This window comes from Lissotriton vulgaris, chromosome 2_1, assembly GCF_964263255.1.
Source record: "Lissotriton vulgaris chromosome 2_1, aLisVul1.2, whole genome shotgun sequence".
NCBI classification, from domain to species: domain Eukaryota; kingdom Metazoa; phylum Chordata; class Amphibia; order Caudata; family Salamandridae; genus Lissotriton; species Lissotriton vulgaris.
In genome coordinates this window covers 1,177,566,393-1,177,581,560 of record NC_141687.1, presented here as the reverse complement: position 1 = coordinate 1,177,581,560, position 15,168 = coordinate 1,177,566,393, and the positions used below count along the sequence as shown (strand labels likewise).

The 15,168-nt window shown below is 45.0% G+C and overlaps 1 protein-coding gene across 3 annotated transcripts in view; it reads left to right on the top strand.

Annotated features, from left to right (window-relative positions):
• Window positions 1-15,168, top strand: part of ARHGAP32 (Rho GTPase activating protein 32) — a 1,359,293-nt gene that overhangs the window by 707,834 nt on the left and 636,291 nt on the right. For all 3 annotated transcript variants that reach the window (XM_086956893.1, XM_086956892.1, XM_086956894.1), the window contains 2 exons: window positions 7,067-7,159; window positions 10,372-10,494. In XM_086956893.1, coding sequence (XP_086813019.1) covers window positions 7,067-7,159; window positions 10,372-10,494 — 216 coding nt within the window. The remainder of the gene's footprint in view (window positions 1-7,066; window positions 7,160-10,371; window positions 10,495-15,168) is intronic.

Genomic DNA, 15,168 nt, shown 5'->3' with positions numbered 1-15,168 from the left:
AACATAAACTTAAAACATGGTTAAAAGACTGGCTCCTCAATCGGCAGAGGCCGTGAATACCCTTGATTCATACCTAGTGCAAGTAGTAACTAGCATCAACAGCAAGAGAAGACAATCTCTGGGCCTAAGCCAATCACCAGTGCTGCCTGTAGATAGCCCGTCCACAAGCACAATTATGTCCGACTCTCTGATAGGCAACAATCAGTCAATTGCTGCAGATTCTGGTCCCAACTCTATGATTAACCAGATCGAAGCTACTGATAACTTGACTTCTGCTAAGGCCGGCACTGACACTGACTTGATAGACCTAGCTGATGATGCCTCCACCGAGACAAGCATTCAGACGGACGCCATAGATGAGGCCCCTCAGCCCCAGACCCCCCCCAATCGTGCCGTTAGAGCATGCAGGAAAACAGCAGCTAAGAGAGGGGGGAAAAATCAGGGGAGGAATAAACAAGTCACTCCACCTCCTAGTAGGAGGGGTAACCCCACAGACTATGAGGCAGACCTAGAGTCCAGGCGCATATCTGATGACGATCTTTTCAACAGGATCCAGGAAATGATAGATATCAAGATCAAAACTATCATAAAGCCCTTGATCGGGAAAGTGGACAAACTAACTGCCGAAGTTAAGAAATTGGGAGGGGTCCACGGTACTTTGGCTAAGGAACTAGAGAATCTTTCAACCCTCGTCGCAGACTTAATATCTACGGATGAGGATGTTCCCGCCACGGATAGAAATACGCAGCCTACCCAACCAGACCTGCCTCACCCACCCCCATCTTTAACATCAATAGCCCCGAATCAGTGTGCGGCTATCGGGGGACCGCATGTCACCGTCACTGATGCAACAGCGGTACCTAACCAAGAGGCCAGACCGGTCCAGTTCTTAGCGGAAGCGTTACCACTGGTCCTGGTACTGGCCAATGTACCAGCTTTGTCACAAGACAAAACAGAGTCCGACCAGGATCTCAAGGACAAAGCCCTACATTGGCTTTCTAACAACATCTATATGGCGGAGGAAGGGTTGGACAAACTGGCAGGTGTTATAGTCTCGACCAGGAGGGTACCTTGGATCGGCAATAAGCCGAAAAAGTTTCGGGGAGACTGCGTTATCATAAATTTTTCTAACGCAGATGTTCTTCCCGAAATCCTGATTAATCTTTTCCCGCCTCAACGGCGTAATGGATCCATTGTCCCGTTAACACTTAGATTTTTTAACAATGAGACCCAATCCTCTACCTTAGCCAATGTTAACAGGCCAGCTAAACATAGGAGCAACAGTAGCTGGGGAGGGGCAAAGGGCCTTGGAGTTACTGGTGATCGGTTTCCGCCTGTACCGCAGCAAATGTTAGGAAGAACCATTTACCCACAGGAGAGGCTTATCCCCCCGGCTTACCCACATGGGATTGGACCTAACGGGTGGTCGAATGGCGAACCAGGTTATGAATTTAGTGCACGGGGAATCAGGTCTGCACGATGGCAGAGAACGGAGCCGGCCATGGGCCACCCATTCACCCCACATTATCAGTGGAATCAAGCTCACGCCACTCAGATCTACCCAGCTACTCCTTCTGCTTGGGGATTCACCACAGGAAACAGGTTCGGCCCTCTATCAGACCTAAACATCTGTGATTGACTTGCATCAAGATCTAACCCACTCAATCTTGGGCTATTTAAATCAAACTCACTCAAAGAGGGTCAATACATCAATGATCCCCAAAGTTTTCATAGGTCTAATGCAGTCACAGACTTACATACACCCACCACTCGTGGTCAGCAAATCCTTTCTTTTGGGTCGGAAGCTGACCCCGACTTGGGTACTATTAGTGGGACGAGACAGGTTTTTCGTCACGTGAACTTTAATGGTGCCACCTCAGAGCAAGCTTTTGAGGAAGGCAACTTTGTGAGTGACAGTGAACCCATGACTACCAGGGAGTCATGCAGGATCGTAAGTTGGAACGTGGCAGGCCTGAGTACCAAACGTAAGGACCCAGTATGGCGCAGCTTTATCTCTAAGCACCACATCATTGCGCTGCAAGAAACATGGGACACCGCCTGCAATTTCTGGTGGGATGGATACACTAGTTTTGCAATGCCTGCAGTGCCTAGCAACATGGGTAGAGCCAAAGGCGGCTTGGTGCTCTTATTCTCGGTGGATCTAAAAGGAACTTACAGGCAGATCAGGTCTGAATCTGATAACATATTGATTGTTGAAAGGTATATCAATAAAACCAGTAGGACCTTATACGTCAACTTTTATAATTCAAGTAATAGTGCCTATAATGGTCGAAATATTGCTAATCTAGATAGCATTTTAAACTCAGTCCTACAGAATATCTCTTTTGTATTTGAGTTAGTTTTACTAGGTGATTTTAATATTCATTTATGCAATTTAACCTGTAAGGGAAGAGCGGGATGCGATGACGAGGATGCTGTCCTGGATGTGCCCCACTTCGAACATACCATAGAGGGACAGGAACTCGAAGATCTACTGGCTAATCATAACCTCTATGAGCCTAATTTCGGTGCCAGAACGCCAACTTTCAACGGTAGTCAGAACGGCTCCGTGATAGACTATATTTTCGTTTCCCTTGGCATCCTACCCCTTATTACAGCATATAGGACGGTGGAAACCCACTTCAGCGACCACAATCCAGTGTTGCTCGAAGTGGCGTGGGGCAGTAAAATGGGCACAGCGCCATCTTCCTTAAACTCAGCCTCCTCTTTGAGGCCTACAGACCAAGACAGAAGAATAAAATGGGCAAAGGTAATCCCGGAAGACTTTTACAAAAAATGTTTCCCCAAAATTAAAACGCAGACCGAGCTGTGTCAGAACTCTGACACTCAAGGGAACCTACTGGTCTCCGCCTACGAGGAAATCTGTGCACAGGTCTCGAGAGATCTTAAAGCTAAACCTCTTCCAGGAACCCAAGTTCATAAGCGTTGGTTTGACGCTGCATGTTCGAAGGCCCATAGAGACCTGCTAGCCGCTCTCAAAATTGTCCCAAGACCAAAGGAGGAAATCGTGAGGCTGAGAAAAATCTACAAGTCAGCAGTAAAGAGCCGTAAAGACGCCATTAAGCGCGAAACATGGGAGGAACTCCTCTCAGCTTCGGTGCTTAAGGACAGCAGAAGATTCTGGGCAATTATCAAGCACCCTCTTTTCATGGAAGATGATAATTTACCGTTGGACTGTGTGATCACTGAAGAAAAATGGCTATCCTTTTTTAAAAATGTGTATGGGGACAATGTAGCCGTTGAGGACAATAACAGACATTTACCTTCTTATGGGATGGATAACCGTATTGTTTTTAATCCCCAAGAAGTAGAAAATGCACTTATGAATACAACCAAACATAAGGCCCCGGGACCGGATGGCGTCCCGGCCGATTTCTTTATGTTTTCTCCTAAAATGTGGTCGAGAGTGTTAGCTAACGTGTTTAACGCAGTAAACTCCAGCACAGCACCTGCCTCATGGGCCAACTCTATTATTGTTCCCATCTATAAAAACAAAGGCCAGAGGGACGATCCAGCTTTTTATAGGCCCATATCTTTGTTGGACTCCACTGTAAAAATTCTGGGGAAAGTTCTTTTAGTAAGATTAAGGGAGAATGTTGAGGGCTGTGGCGGGCTGTGCGACCTACAATATGGCTTTAGAGAGAGTAAAGGCACGATTGAGCAATGCATTAATTTGTACTTACTCATCTCTAAGTATACAATGGCTAAGGAGGGCTCAGTTTTTCTGGCCTTTATGGACCTTTCGTCGGCTTTCGACCTTGTCAATAGGTCCAAATTGTGGTCGCTCTTGTTAGACATGGGAATTGATGAAGCCCTAGTCACGTACATGGCCTCGTTACACCAGGAGCTTTTCGCAGCTGTCAGAGTGTCCAACAGCGGTAGGTGTACTTCCTCATTTAAATCCCTAAAAGGAGTACGCCAAGGCTGCATTCTCGCCCCTACGCTTTTCACCATCTACATTAACGGCCTAGGGGCACATTTGAGGAGCAGGGGCACGGATGTACCGCGTGCAGGAGACACACATGTTCCAGCACTCTTGTATGCGGACGATGCCGTATTGATAGCTCGTACGGGTGTTGGCCTGCAGATTCTTCTTGATGCTTTTGGTTCCTTTATGGAAAATCTCGACCTAAAGGTCAACGCCTCTAAATCCCATACCATGGTCATGGGATTAGAGGGCGCAAAGAGAAGACACAAATCATTCTTTTGCAGGGGGACCGCCGTATCCGAGGTTACTACATTTCCATATCTGGGAGTGCTGTTCGATCAAAAATGCACTTGGGGCCCACAGATCAACGCAAAGAGGTTGGCAGTAACTAGATCTTCCTCCGCTCTCGTGGGATTTGCCGGAAAATTGGGTGCCAGACCCATGGAAGCGTTGCTGAAGATATACAAAAGTAAGCCTGTTGCCATCGCATCTTATGGATCCCCTCTGTGGGGTTATGTAAATCTCGACCCCATTCAGAGAGCAGAAAACAGATTCATAAGATCCCTTCTTTCTGTCCCCCAATCAACCCCTACTTATTCTATTCATAAGGAGGTTGGTTTGCCATATGTATCGGACCTATTGAGCGCAGCACCCCTGATTTTGTGGCTGAAAATATGGCTAAATGCTGATTTACCTCTGAACCATAAAATCCTGAGGGATGTCCTATCATTGGACAACCAGAGCAAAATCCCATGGCTGGCCTATCTAAGTAAATCATTCTCAGATCTGGGTCGTCCAGAACTTTTTCGTTCTCCTGAGAAAATTACGACCAGCGACATAGCCCAAACTAAAAAAGCCTTTTTAGAAAGGAAGGAAGCAAGTCGTGAGGCAGTCGAGCTTCAGAAGCCGGCAGTTAGGGCTAATTTCCTATTGCTGAGCGATTTCCAAATGGCCCCATACCTACGCTTTGTAACTATCCCCTATCATAGGTTTTTATTAACTAAACTAAGGTTTAATCTCATTCATTTTCACCTAGGTTCCTTTAAGGGATGGCAGAAGCCAGAACTAGCCGCCCCTTGCTGCTGCGACCATTTTTCTGTGCAGGATACCATGCACTTCATCATGTTCTGTAGCTTATTCCACGAGCAGAGAAAAAAGCATTTACTTCCATTGCTCAAAAATGCTGGGTTCACACAGGTGAGACCCGCACTGCTCCATCTACAGTTAATGGCTAATCCATGTATTGCATTTGGTCTTGCAAATTTTTTAGTCGCGGCAGCTAGGGCGAAAGCTGCTGGTCAATCTTCACCCTAAAAGTTTATTAAATGCATGAAATCACAGTTCAGGCACTGTTTTATATATATATACCTTTTTAATTAAGTGTAAATAGTATTTTTAAATGTGTATTTAACTGTCATGACCGTAATGTATAATGTATACTTTTAACGTGCTGTTTTAATGTTTTCTTTCTTTGTATGACTTTAATAAGTCGAATAAAGATATTCTGACTGACTGACTGACTCGTACCATCCTATTTCACTTCTGAATGTGGATGTAAAAAATGTATTCACAACCAAGCTTAATCTGGGCCAATCAGGTTTTATCATCAGGAGGAACTGTAGCGAGACCACAAAACAATTCCATATTATCAACAACACACCCCATAAAGATAACAAATCTGCACTCCTGATCTGACTGGCAATTTCTGAGCAAAACGTTTCAAGTATTGGATCTTGTCCCATGTTCCTGAAATGGGGGGTTGAGTGGTTATTGGCAGCCAACAGCTAGGATCCAAGTAAACAATGGTTAATCGCCTCTCAAAAATATCCAATCAGGAGCAAGCCAGGAGTGGCATCTCTCTCCTCTATTATTTTCCTTATTAAAAACATAAAAAGATTTCATTAAAAAAAGGAAGACATTATTGAATCCTTGCACAGAAAGCGACTCAGCCTCTCCTCACAAGGGCTCCTGTCAGTAGCTTGCATTCAAATGGTCTTTCCAGAAGAATTTGAGATCGATTCTTCTCATCCTGAACTAACTTGCTAAATGGCTGGCACATTGCCTAAATAAAATGGAGGCTCGCAATTAATCACTAGTACTCAGTACTGCACACTGTAGCTAATGTTTATCCGCCCAATAGGCAAAGGAATCTGCCACTGGGTAAACATTAGGCAATTTAACACTTGTTGTAAATTCCGACACTGTTTAGAATGCATCTTTAACTGCATGACCATAATTACAGTGTCAATTCTCAGAAAACCATGGCATTTGAATGGAATATACAAACACTTGAATACATACTGATTATTTTTAAGCACCACTATTCAAGGGTGCTAAGCAGTAGGGAAAGGGAAAACTGAGGCACAGGGTGCATGTTCATCAGTTGCACATGTGTAACAAACGGGTGTCCCTGGCCACCAGATGGACCTGTGGACTACTTTGGGATTATGATGCTGATGCCAAGGTGTTCTCGCAGAAAATGGTGGATGTGCTCTTTTCTGTAAATGCGGTTTGGCACCCTTGCAACTGATGAAGTACAAAGGATGAAAGCAAAGAGAGGCCCCGCAGTCTTTAGACTTTGAGAAGAACCGACACCTTAGTGGTCACCTTTAATAATCATGTGGGGAAATGTAGCTTTTGCCTCCCTTGTTTTAAAGCAAAGATTTGAAACCGAGGTGGGGAGTGTGGGACTCCTGCCAAGTTTTCAGAATAACTGCATAATATAAACATACAAACAATTAAAGTACGTTTTTTAAAATGATTCTCCCTATTGGTATGAACTATTTCTAGAGGCATATGAATCTTAAAATCATGGTCTTGCTGGAGAATCAGAGTTCAGTAATCTTTCATTTCACCAATATACTCTTACATGTCACAGGGTTTGCCTCAATCTCACATTATAGAGTCCCAGTTTAACATAAAATATTCTATAGTTGCCTCTCCAACGATTTCTTTACACAAAAACATTACATTATTCAGCTCTGTGCATTAGTGGGACCATTTTAAGCGGTCTTCTGTTTTGATGGCCTCAAGTAATTTGTTTGTTTTACTACCATCACTCATTGGCAAAAGACTAGTTATGTGGTTTGTGATTAGTGTATTTTCTGTTTCTTTAAGGTGTTCACCCAGATGCTGATGGCTTACCTGTCCCGGCTTTCCGCCATTGCAGGCAACAAAATCAACTGTGGGCCTGCCCTAACATGGATGGAGGTAAGTTGTATTGCACCCTTGGAAATTTCATCTGCTCCCACATAGTGCACCGCATGAGGACTGTTATCCTGACAAGCCGTAGGGGCATCCTGTGCGCATCTGTTTTGTCTGTTACTTTAGCATACCCCTGCAGGTTGCCTGTCACTATAGCTCACCCCTGCAGGTTGCCTGTCACTATAGCTCACCTCTGCATGTTGGCTGTCACTATAGCTCACCCCTGCATGTTGGCTGTCACTATAGCTCACACCTGCATGTTGTCTGTCACTATAGCTCACCCATGCATGTTGTCTGTCACTATTGCTCACCCCTGCATGTTGGCTGTCACTATAGCTCACCCCTGCATGTTGGCTGTCACTATAGCTCACACCTGCATGTTGGCTGTCACTATAGCTTACCCCTGCAGGTTGCCTGTCACTATAGCTCACCCCTGCAGGTTGCCTGTCACCATAGCTCACCCCTGCAGGTTGCCTGTCACCATAGCTCACCCCTGCAGGTTGCCTGTCACTATAGCTCACCCCTGCAGGTTGCCTGTCACCATAGCTCACCCCTGCAGGTTGCCTGTCACCATAGCTCACCCCTGCAGGTTGCATGTCACTATAGCTCACCCCTGCAGGTTGCCTGTCACTATAGCTCACCCCTGCAGGTTGGCTGTCACTATAGCTCACCCCTGCATGTTGGCTGTCACTATAGCTCACCCCTGCATGTTGGCTGTCACTATAGCTCACACCTGCATGTTGGCTGTCACTATAGCTCACACCTGCATGTTGGCTGTCACTATAGCTCACCCCTGCATGTTGGCTGTCACTATAGCTCACCCCTGCATGTTGGCTGTCACTATAGCTCACCCCTGCATGTTGGCTGTCACTATAGCTCACCCCTGCATGTTGGCTGTCACTATAGCTTACCCCTGCATGTTGGCTGTCACTATAGCTCACCACTGAATGTTGTCTATCACTATTGCTCACCCCTGCATGTTGGCTGTCACTATAGCTCACCCCTGCAGGTTGGCTGTCACTATAGCTCACCCCTGCATGTTGTCTGTCACTATAGCTCATCCCTCCTGCATGTTGGCTATCACTATAGCTTACCCCTGCAGGTTGCCTGTCACTATAGCTCACCCCTGCAGGTTGGCTGTCACTATAGCTCACCCCTGCATGTTGTCTGTCACTATAGCTCACCCCTCCTGCATGTTGGCTATCACTATAGCTTACCCCTGCAGGTTGCCTGTCACTATTGCTCACCCCTGCAGGTTGCCTGTCACTATAGCTCACCCCTGCAGGTTGCCTGTCACTATAGCTTACCCCTGCAGGTTGCCTGTCATTATAGTTTACCCCTGTAGGTTGGCTGTCACTATAGCTCACCCCTGCATGTTGGCTGTCCCTATAGCTCACACCTGCATGTTAGCTGTCACTATAGCTCACCACTGAATGTTGTCTGTCACTATAGCTTACCTCTGCATTTTGGCTGTCACTATAGCTTACCCCTTCAGGTTGTCTGTCACTATTGCTCACCCCTGCAGGTTGGCTGTCACTATAGCTCACACCTGCATGTTGGCTGTCACTATAGCTCACCACTGAATGTTGTCTGTCACTATAGCCAACCCCTCCTGCATGTTTGCTGTCACTATAGCCAACCCCTCCTGCATGTTGGCTGTCACTATAGCTTACCCCTGCAGGTTGCCTGTCACTATAGCTTACCCCTGCAGGTTGCCTGTCACTATAGGTCATCCCTGCAGGTTGCCTGTCACTATAGGTCATCCCTGCAGGTTGCCTGTCACTATAGCTTACCCCTGCAGGTTGCCTGTCACTATAGTTTACCCCTGTAGGTTGGCTGTCACTATAGCTCACCCCTGCATGTTGGCTGTCACTATAGCTCACCCCTGCATGTTGGCTGTCACTATAGCTCACACCTGCATGTTGGCTGTCACTATAGCTTACCCCTGCATGTGACCGACTTGTTCTAAGCGGGCCCAGAGGCACTCCGATACAGGCATTGCTGGGCTCAGACTATTTTATTAACAGAAGGCAAAGCTGAGGCAGTTGTGCTTTATCTAGGTTGAAATAGTGTGAATATCCGTAACATTTTTAGTTTTAAGTTAAAAGTTGGTGCGTTTTTCATCCACTCTTTCTTATAAAAATATTATTTTTAAATGTGATGCTCCTTATTGTAAACACCGTGATCTGTGCGACCACCCAGCCTCTGAATTCTTGTACCTGTCAAGATCTGCAGCGGCGCATTAGTCTGGCAGGATGCGTTGGGGTTTAGTGAATGTGTCAATAGATGTTAAATAAAGAACATAAAAGCAGGGGTATAACTCAGAACTCAGTTAAAGACAGCCAGCAATATCCCTCGTGGAAGCAGATTTGTTGCCCATTCTGTTTCTTAATTTATTGGAACATGGGCTATCGACCTGCCTTCTGCCCATTTATCAAATGGAACAATATTTAGTGACATGCACTTCCCCTATATTTATTGAACAACCTACATATTTGGAAATTTGTAGCATTGCAATATCACAGATTTTACTTCTCATGTTGAGAAATTTCTCAGACTTTCACCCTCTCTACCCCGGACATAGGTCTACTCACTATTTTGGTGGCCTCTGTTCAAAGCAGGCTTTTGTTTTCTGTGTGTGAATCTGAGCAAATCACTCTATCTTCCTAATCTTCAAAGAGTAGTTTTGTGTTGTGCAGTCTAATGTGTTGATGCATGAAAACTGTAATGTTAAATAACATCTGCATGTGCTGCATAGTACTGTCCAAACTACGTATCCAACTCTGGTTTCGGTTATTCTAATTCAGTGTTGTGTCTTATGCAGAAGACTGTTGTATGAGTGTAATTTTTTTAGATTTAAAACCCTCTGTAGCTCAGTTAGTGAGGTTTACCATCCAGGGGCGAACTCGAACACACCGGGTGATGTATTAATTTTTCCAGCCTATGTGCTTCTTGTTCAGATGAGGTTATCATACTTTTTTTTAGATATTGCAACAGTAGTCCACCTTTCTATGCATTTTCCAGATGCGCGATTTCTAGAAGTGGTTTATTGTGATTTGAAAGTGTCTTGTTCTCTGAGGTCGTGGGTCCGCCCGCCGCCAGTGGTTGTCGGTGACATCATGGTATGCCATCTCATGATCCCACCTGCTAGTGTTAGTGAGAGCTCATTGAGATGCAGTTCCTCCAGAATCCGCACAGTTATGTGTTTTCTCTTGCAGATTGATAACAAGGGTAACCACCTGCTGGTCCACGAGGAATCCTCCATCAATGTCCCTGCCATTGCTGCTGCGCATGTGATCAAGCGGTACAATGCTCAAGCCGCGGATGAGCTGTCTTTTGAGGTAACAATCAAACTTTAAAATCTTTCACCAATGGTAGACCGCTATTTGATACAGTTGTGTGTTACTTACTAGGAGTTTTGAGATAAGTGTGTGCGGTACCAGGTAGAGTGTCAGATAGGATTGCAGGTGGGTGAGCCACTGTATGCTAGTGACACAACTCTTTCTAGAAGTTTAGCAGAAGCTTGGGAGCAGGGAAGAGAGCATTTCCCAAGCAGGGCAGTAGCTCCAGTCTCACCACTGCCAGGACTCTGTCCCAGCTAATGTTGAGCTCGTGTTTCTCTCTTGTCTGTGGGTGTGCGGATGTAAGTTGATGCAGCGGGTCTAACACAAAGCCCTCTATCTATATCACCAATCCAGGAGCAATCTCTTTATTTTACTCATCGGTGGGGCCCTTAGCACCGCGAGTCACACACACACACACTCAAATCACACTGCCCCTGAATCAGTGACAGGTAGATGAGCTGCAAGACATGCGGGGTACCTTATTAACCTATACAGTAACTTTATACATTATATGCATTAGAATTTTTAAATGCCGAACAGTCATAAAAACAACATCAAGGTACTCTGCTATTTGGTCGATGGTCCAACTAGTAGGAATCAGTTGATGGCGATTAAGTCCAGCTCAATCACAATATTCTTATAATTTTTAACATCTAATCATCATGACTTTACTTTAATAAACACAGACTAGAGTTTATATTTTATAGAATTTTATCTAGATTCATTAAGAGAGAGTGTTATAGTGCGAAAGATTTATTAATCAAGTACATTCTAAAACTATTGAATACATTTTAAGCAAAGAAAATGAAAAATACTCATTACCCCTTAGCCATAGGGCGATGATAGAACCGCAGAATAGGTTCCCAAGCTGACTGTCTTTCTAACCTCCTCAAAGTCTCCCTCCCGACATAGAATCTCCGCGACAGATCTGGTTTCTTTTCCCGATCAAAGTTCACAGTCCAAAAATGTCAAAGTCTCTTGCACCATAAAAAAAAATCATCCCAACTGACAGCATGTCGTGGTGCGAAAATAACGGCCACACCAAGATCATTTACACGAGCTATTTTATACCCTTTCACTAACTATCTAAACCCAAAATTGAAACTTTTAGGGGCTACACTCATCTCTCATTGGTCCATTGGAGGGGTGGCGCTGATCACCTCAAGTCCTCCTTGCTCAAACCAGTTCGTAAAAGTGCAAATTCATACCATGGTTTCTCATGACTTCATCAAATGTTCACATTTGTACTTGTTTAGCACTTTGCACCGGTCCCTCGCATTCAGGTTTCAATATTCATTCTTTCCCAGACTTTTTAATGCAGACAACTTTGGCACAACTCCCGTTTGCAGGCCAGCCTGGCCTTGACATCTCTTGCTCCGGGCATAGGCCATACACTTGTGACTGAGCATTCTCTCTTTACGCAGACGTGGGTGCCATCTTTAATTTCAATTCCACTATCGCATTTTTAGCAACAGCCACTTTTTAGACTAGGCCGATCAGGCTGTAATGGGAACTAATATGAAAACAAACACAACAGAAATTAGATATAGTAAATAAGCCCTTCTGTTTACCTCCCGCCATTCTAATTACCCATGTTATGTGTTACCTAGCGAAGCAACACGTAAGCAATTTTACTTACATCTGCATTCTTTTGCCACAATACAATTCTATCGCTCACATCCCATATGCTCGTTCCCTCCCACCCTTCCGACTTCAAAGGAACGCCGCTCCCCCGCCCCCCCCCCCCCCCGCCACGCAATGGCGAGAGTTTGTTTTACTAGCTGCCTCAAACCGCTTGTTGCACTTCTTCTCCCCCAGCCCGCAATCCGTTGTCCGTAAATTTTCACCACTTACACAAAAGCACTTCTCATTTAGCACTCACAGGAACAGCCGTCTCGTCACACAGAAGCTTGTTATTATTTCTTTTCGGCCCGGCGAACACTCTGGCATGTCTGGTATCATCCGCTCTTCTCTTGTGCGCATAGGCATTCTTTGATTTACGCACTCTGTGATAACATTATACGTGGACCTATCTGGTATCACTTGCTTTTCGTCCGGCGCACATAGACATTCAGTGAGGCCTGTCTGATATCCCCAGCTCACGCTTCCTCCTTTGTTTCCCCTTCCTCCCCCATCTACGCCCTTCATGTGGCTTGGTGTTTTTTTCTCAGAGCATTGTGGTATATCTTTTAAACTGCTTCGTACCTCCTCCCCTCTCAAACCCCCCCCCCCCCCCCCCCCCCCCCCCCCCCCCCCCCCCTCCCCCCCACTGCACGGACACCCGCAAGGCGGGCACTGTCTTAATTAAAGGCGCCTAGTCTCGTAGTTGCATACGAGACTCCTCTGCTTTGGGCCCTAAACAACGCTGGCTTGCTGCAGATGAGTGGAACAGGCAACAGGCAGACATTTCGATTATGGGTTGAGTCAAAGAGCTCATCTCATACAAGCAAATTAACCGCTGATTTCAGCTGCTAATGTTGAGCTGACGTCGAGCCTTATTCCCAAGGAGCCATGTCGGCAGCTCTGGCCATTGCACCACATTTTCGCACCACTTTCGATTTTTTTTTAGGTGGTGCTAACAGGATAAATGGCCTTGTGCAAGCTTCCTCCTGACGAGAGCCTAGCAATTATTTTCTTACAAAATAACCTGTAAAAGCCCTTTCCTTCTCAAACCGAGAGAAGGGACAAAAGGTCTGAGCTGTGAGTACCAATAGTTCGACCTTCCTTTGCTCCCTTTTTAAACCTCCCTCACTGTTCTGTAATCTCCAGTGCCAGCTTATGTGCCTACAAAAATGTATTTTGCTGATTAGGAGTTGTGGCATCCCCACAGCTCGCAAAACCTCACTTTGCCCTCCTTCCCCATCTGTAGAGCTAGAAATTGCAAAGCGCTTCAGTTCTGAACACTTTCAGTGTTCAAACTGGGAGATGCCCACTTCGTTCTATGGATGGAAAAGCTGTTCATTTTTGCTGTACTTGCTTTATATACCATTAGCAATTCCACTGGAGCTGCTCCTTGATTTTTGTCCTTTAATAGTTGAGCAAGGGTTCTGCTAAGTAGAGTTGCATATCTCCCATTCGTTGCACAGCTCATCTACGGCCCCGTGACTTCAGGTTACATGGTAGTTGGTCAACCCACTTCATTCACCGGCTGTCCGCGCTGTGAGTGAGAGCATTTTGTTTGATCACATGTGCGCATGAGAAGGAGTACACTTCAGTGTATGTGCTGTTGTGTTGGGCTCTGGCCTACTACTTTATGTTGTATATTTTTTTAACACTGTTTTTCCATATTGCAGGTTTGCAAATGAAGTAAACAAAAACGTCCTCACAATTGCTAAGTACAGACCTATTGGTTTTTGCACATGATGGTAGTAGTTTAAAAAATATGATTAAACAGTATCCTTCTGACAGAACCGTTATTTGTAGGCGTTTGCATCCCTGTGCGACTATGTCTTATCAAGGCTTGCAGAGTAGCAGGTTCCGCCAGATTTGCCACTTCAGCTTTTCTTACCAGAAGACCACTCCAAGGTTGTGCACATAATTGAACGTGCTTAAAAACTAAATTTCAAAAGAACTGCCAGTTTCCTTGTGTTGCTTTCATCATATTTGCAGGGCCACGTCCTCATGCTCAGGTGACTGGCCACATGGCGTGATTTTGCCTGCCCTTTGGTGTGGTGTAATGCCAACTTCTGGATTTAACAGCTGAAATATAGACTATATGTAACCCTATATAGGCAAATAAAATAAGAGTTTAATAAGGTTTAATTTCACCTCAGATGGCCATCAGTCTTGATGGGCTACTGGAATCATGTAATTTTTCTGCCTCGATGCTTCCTCATAATTATGGATTTTCAGCATTTGCCACATAATCCATCATTTGCTGCGTCATCTGCAGATTTTAACAATGTTTCTAGCTCAAACAGATCAAAAGTTAATAAAAACGCAGCAACACGTGCTGTGGGATAGTGGAAGGCCCTTCTCAAAGGTTGATTGGTAATCTTTCTGTTGAAGATGCAGTGTTTGGGTGTCGGGCTGGTGCTAATGGACTAAAACATTTCTCCAGATAGTGTTAACGTGTAAAATTGACAACATTATGAGGTCACACAATCGCCAAATATGCTGAATTGTGTGACATATTTTGTCTCTTCTTCTACATAATTCAGTAATCCCTGCCACATAATTTGGTCTTCCCAGCCTCATAATTCCAGCGGGTGTCCTCTAAATCGCCACCTGGTCTCAAGTATACCTGTCGAGGAACCTAGCCAAATTACATTTATTTTGAGGTTCTCTTATGTGCACACACTGTTCAAGGCAGTTTTAGACTAGAGAATTTGAGCCTCTATTGTAGTACGGACGGGTTTACCGATGTTATAGTTGGAAGGTGACGAAAGTAGCTTAAACCGGGCTCACCCCAAGCTAAGAAATGCAGAAGCTGGTGTGAGGCTCTGGGTAACAACGTATAAGAAAATCTACACGCTTACCAAAAATACTTTCAGTCACTTTAATTTCAGAGATGCTAACTGTGTTGTAAATTGTGGTTTATGTTTTTCTGGGTGCTGTATTGTGGCACATTTAAAGCATTGACCTGCGCCCAGCACGGCTCCAAGTTCATACGTCCTCAGATGCATGAAACAGTGCTATGGGCGTACTACTACACCCTTCGATAACAAGTGT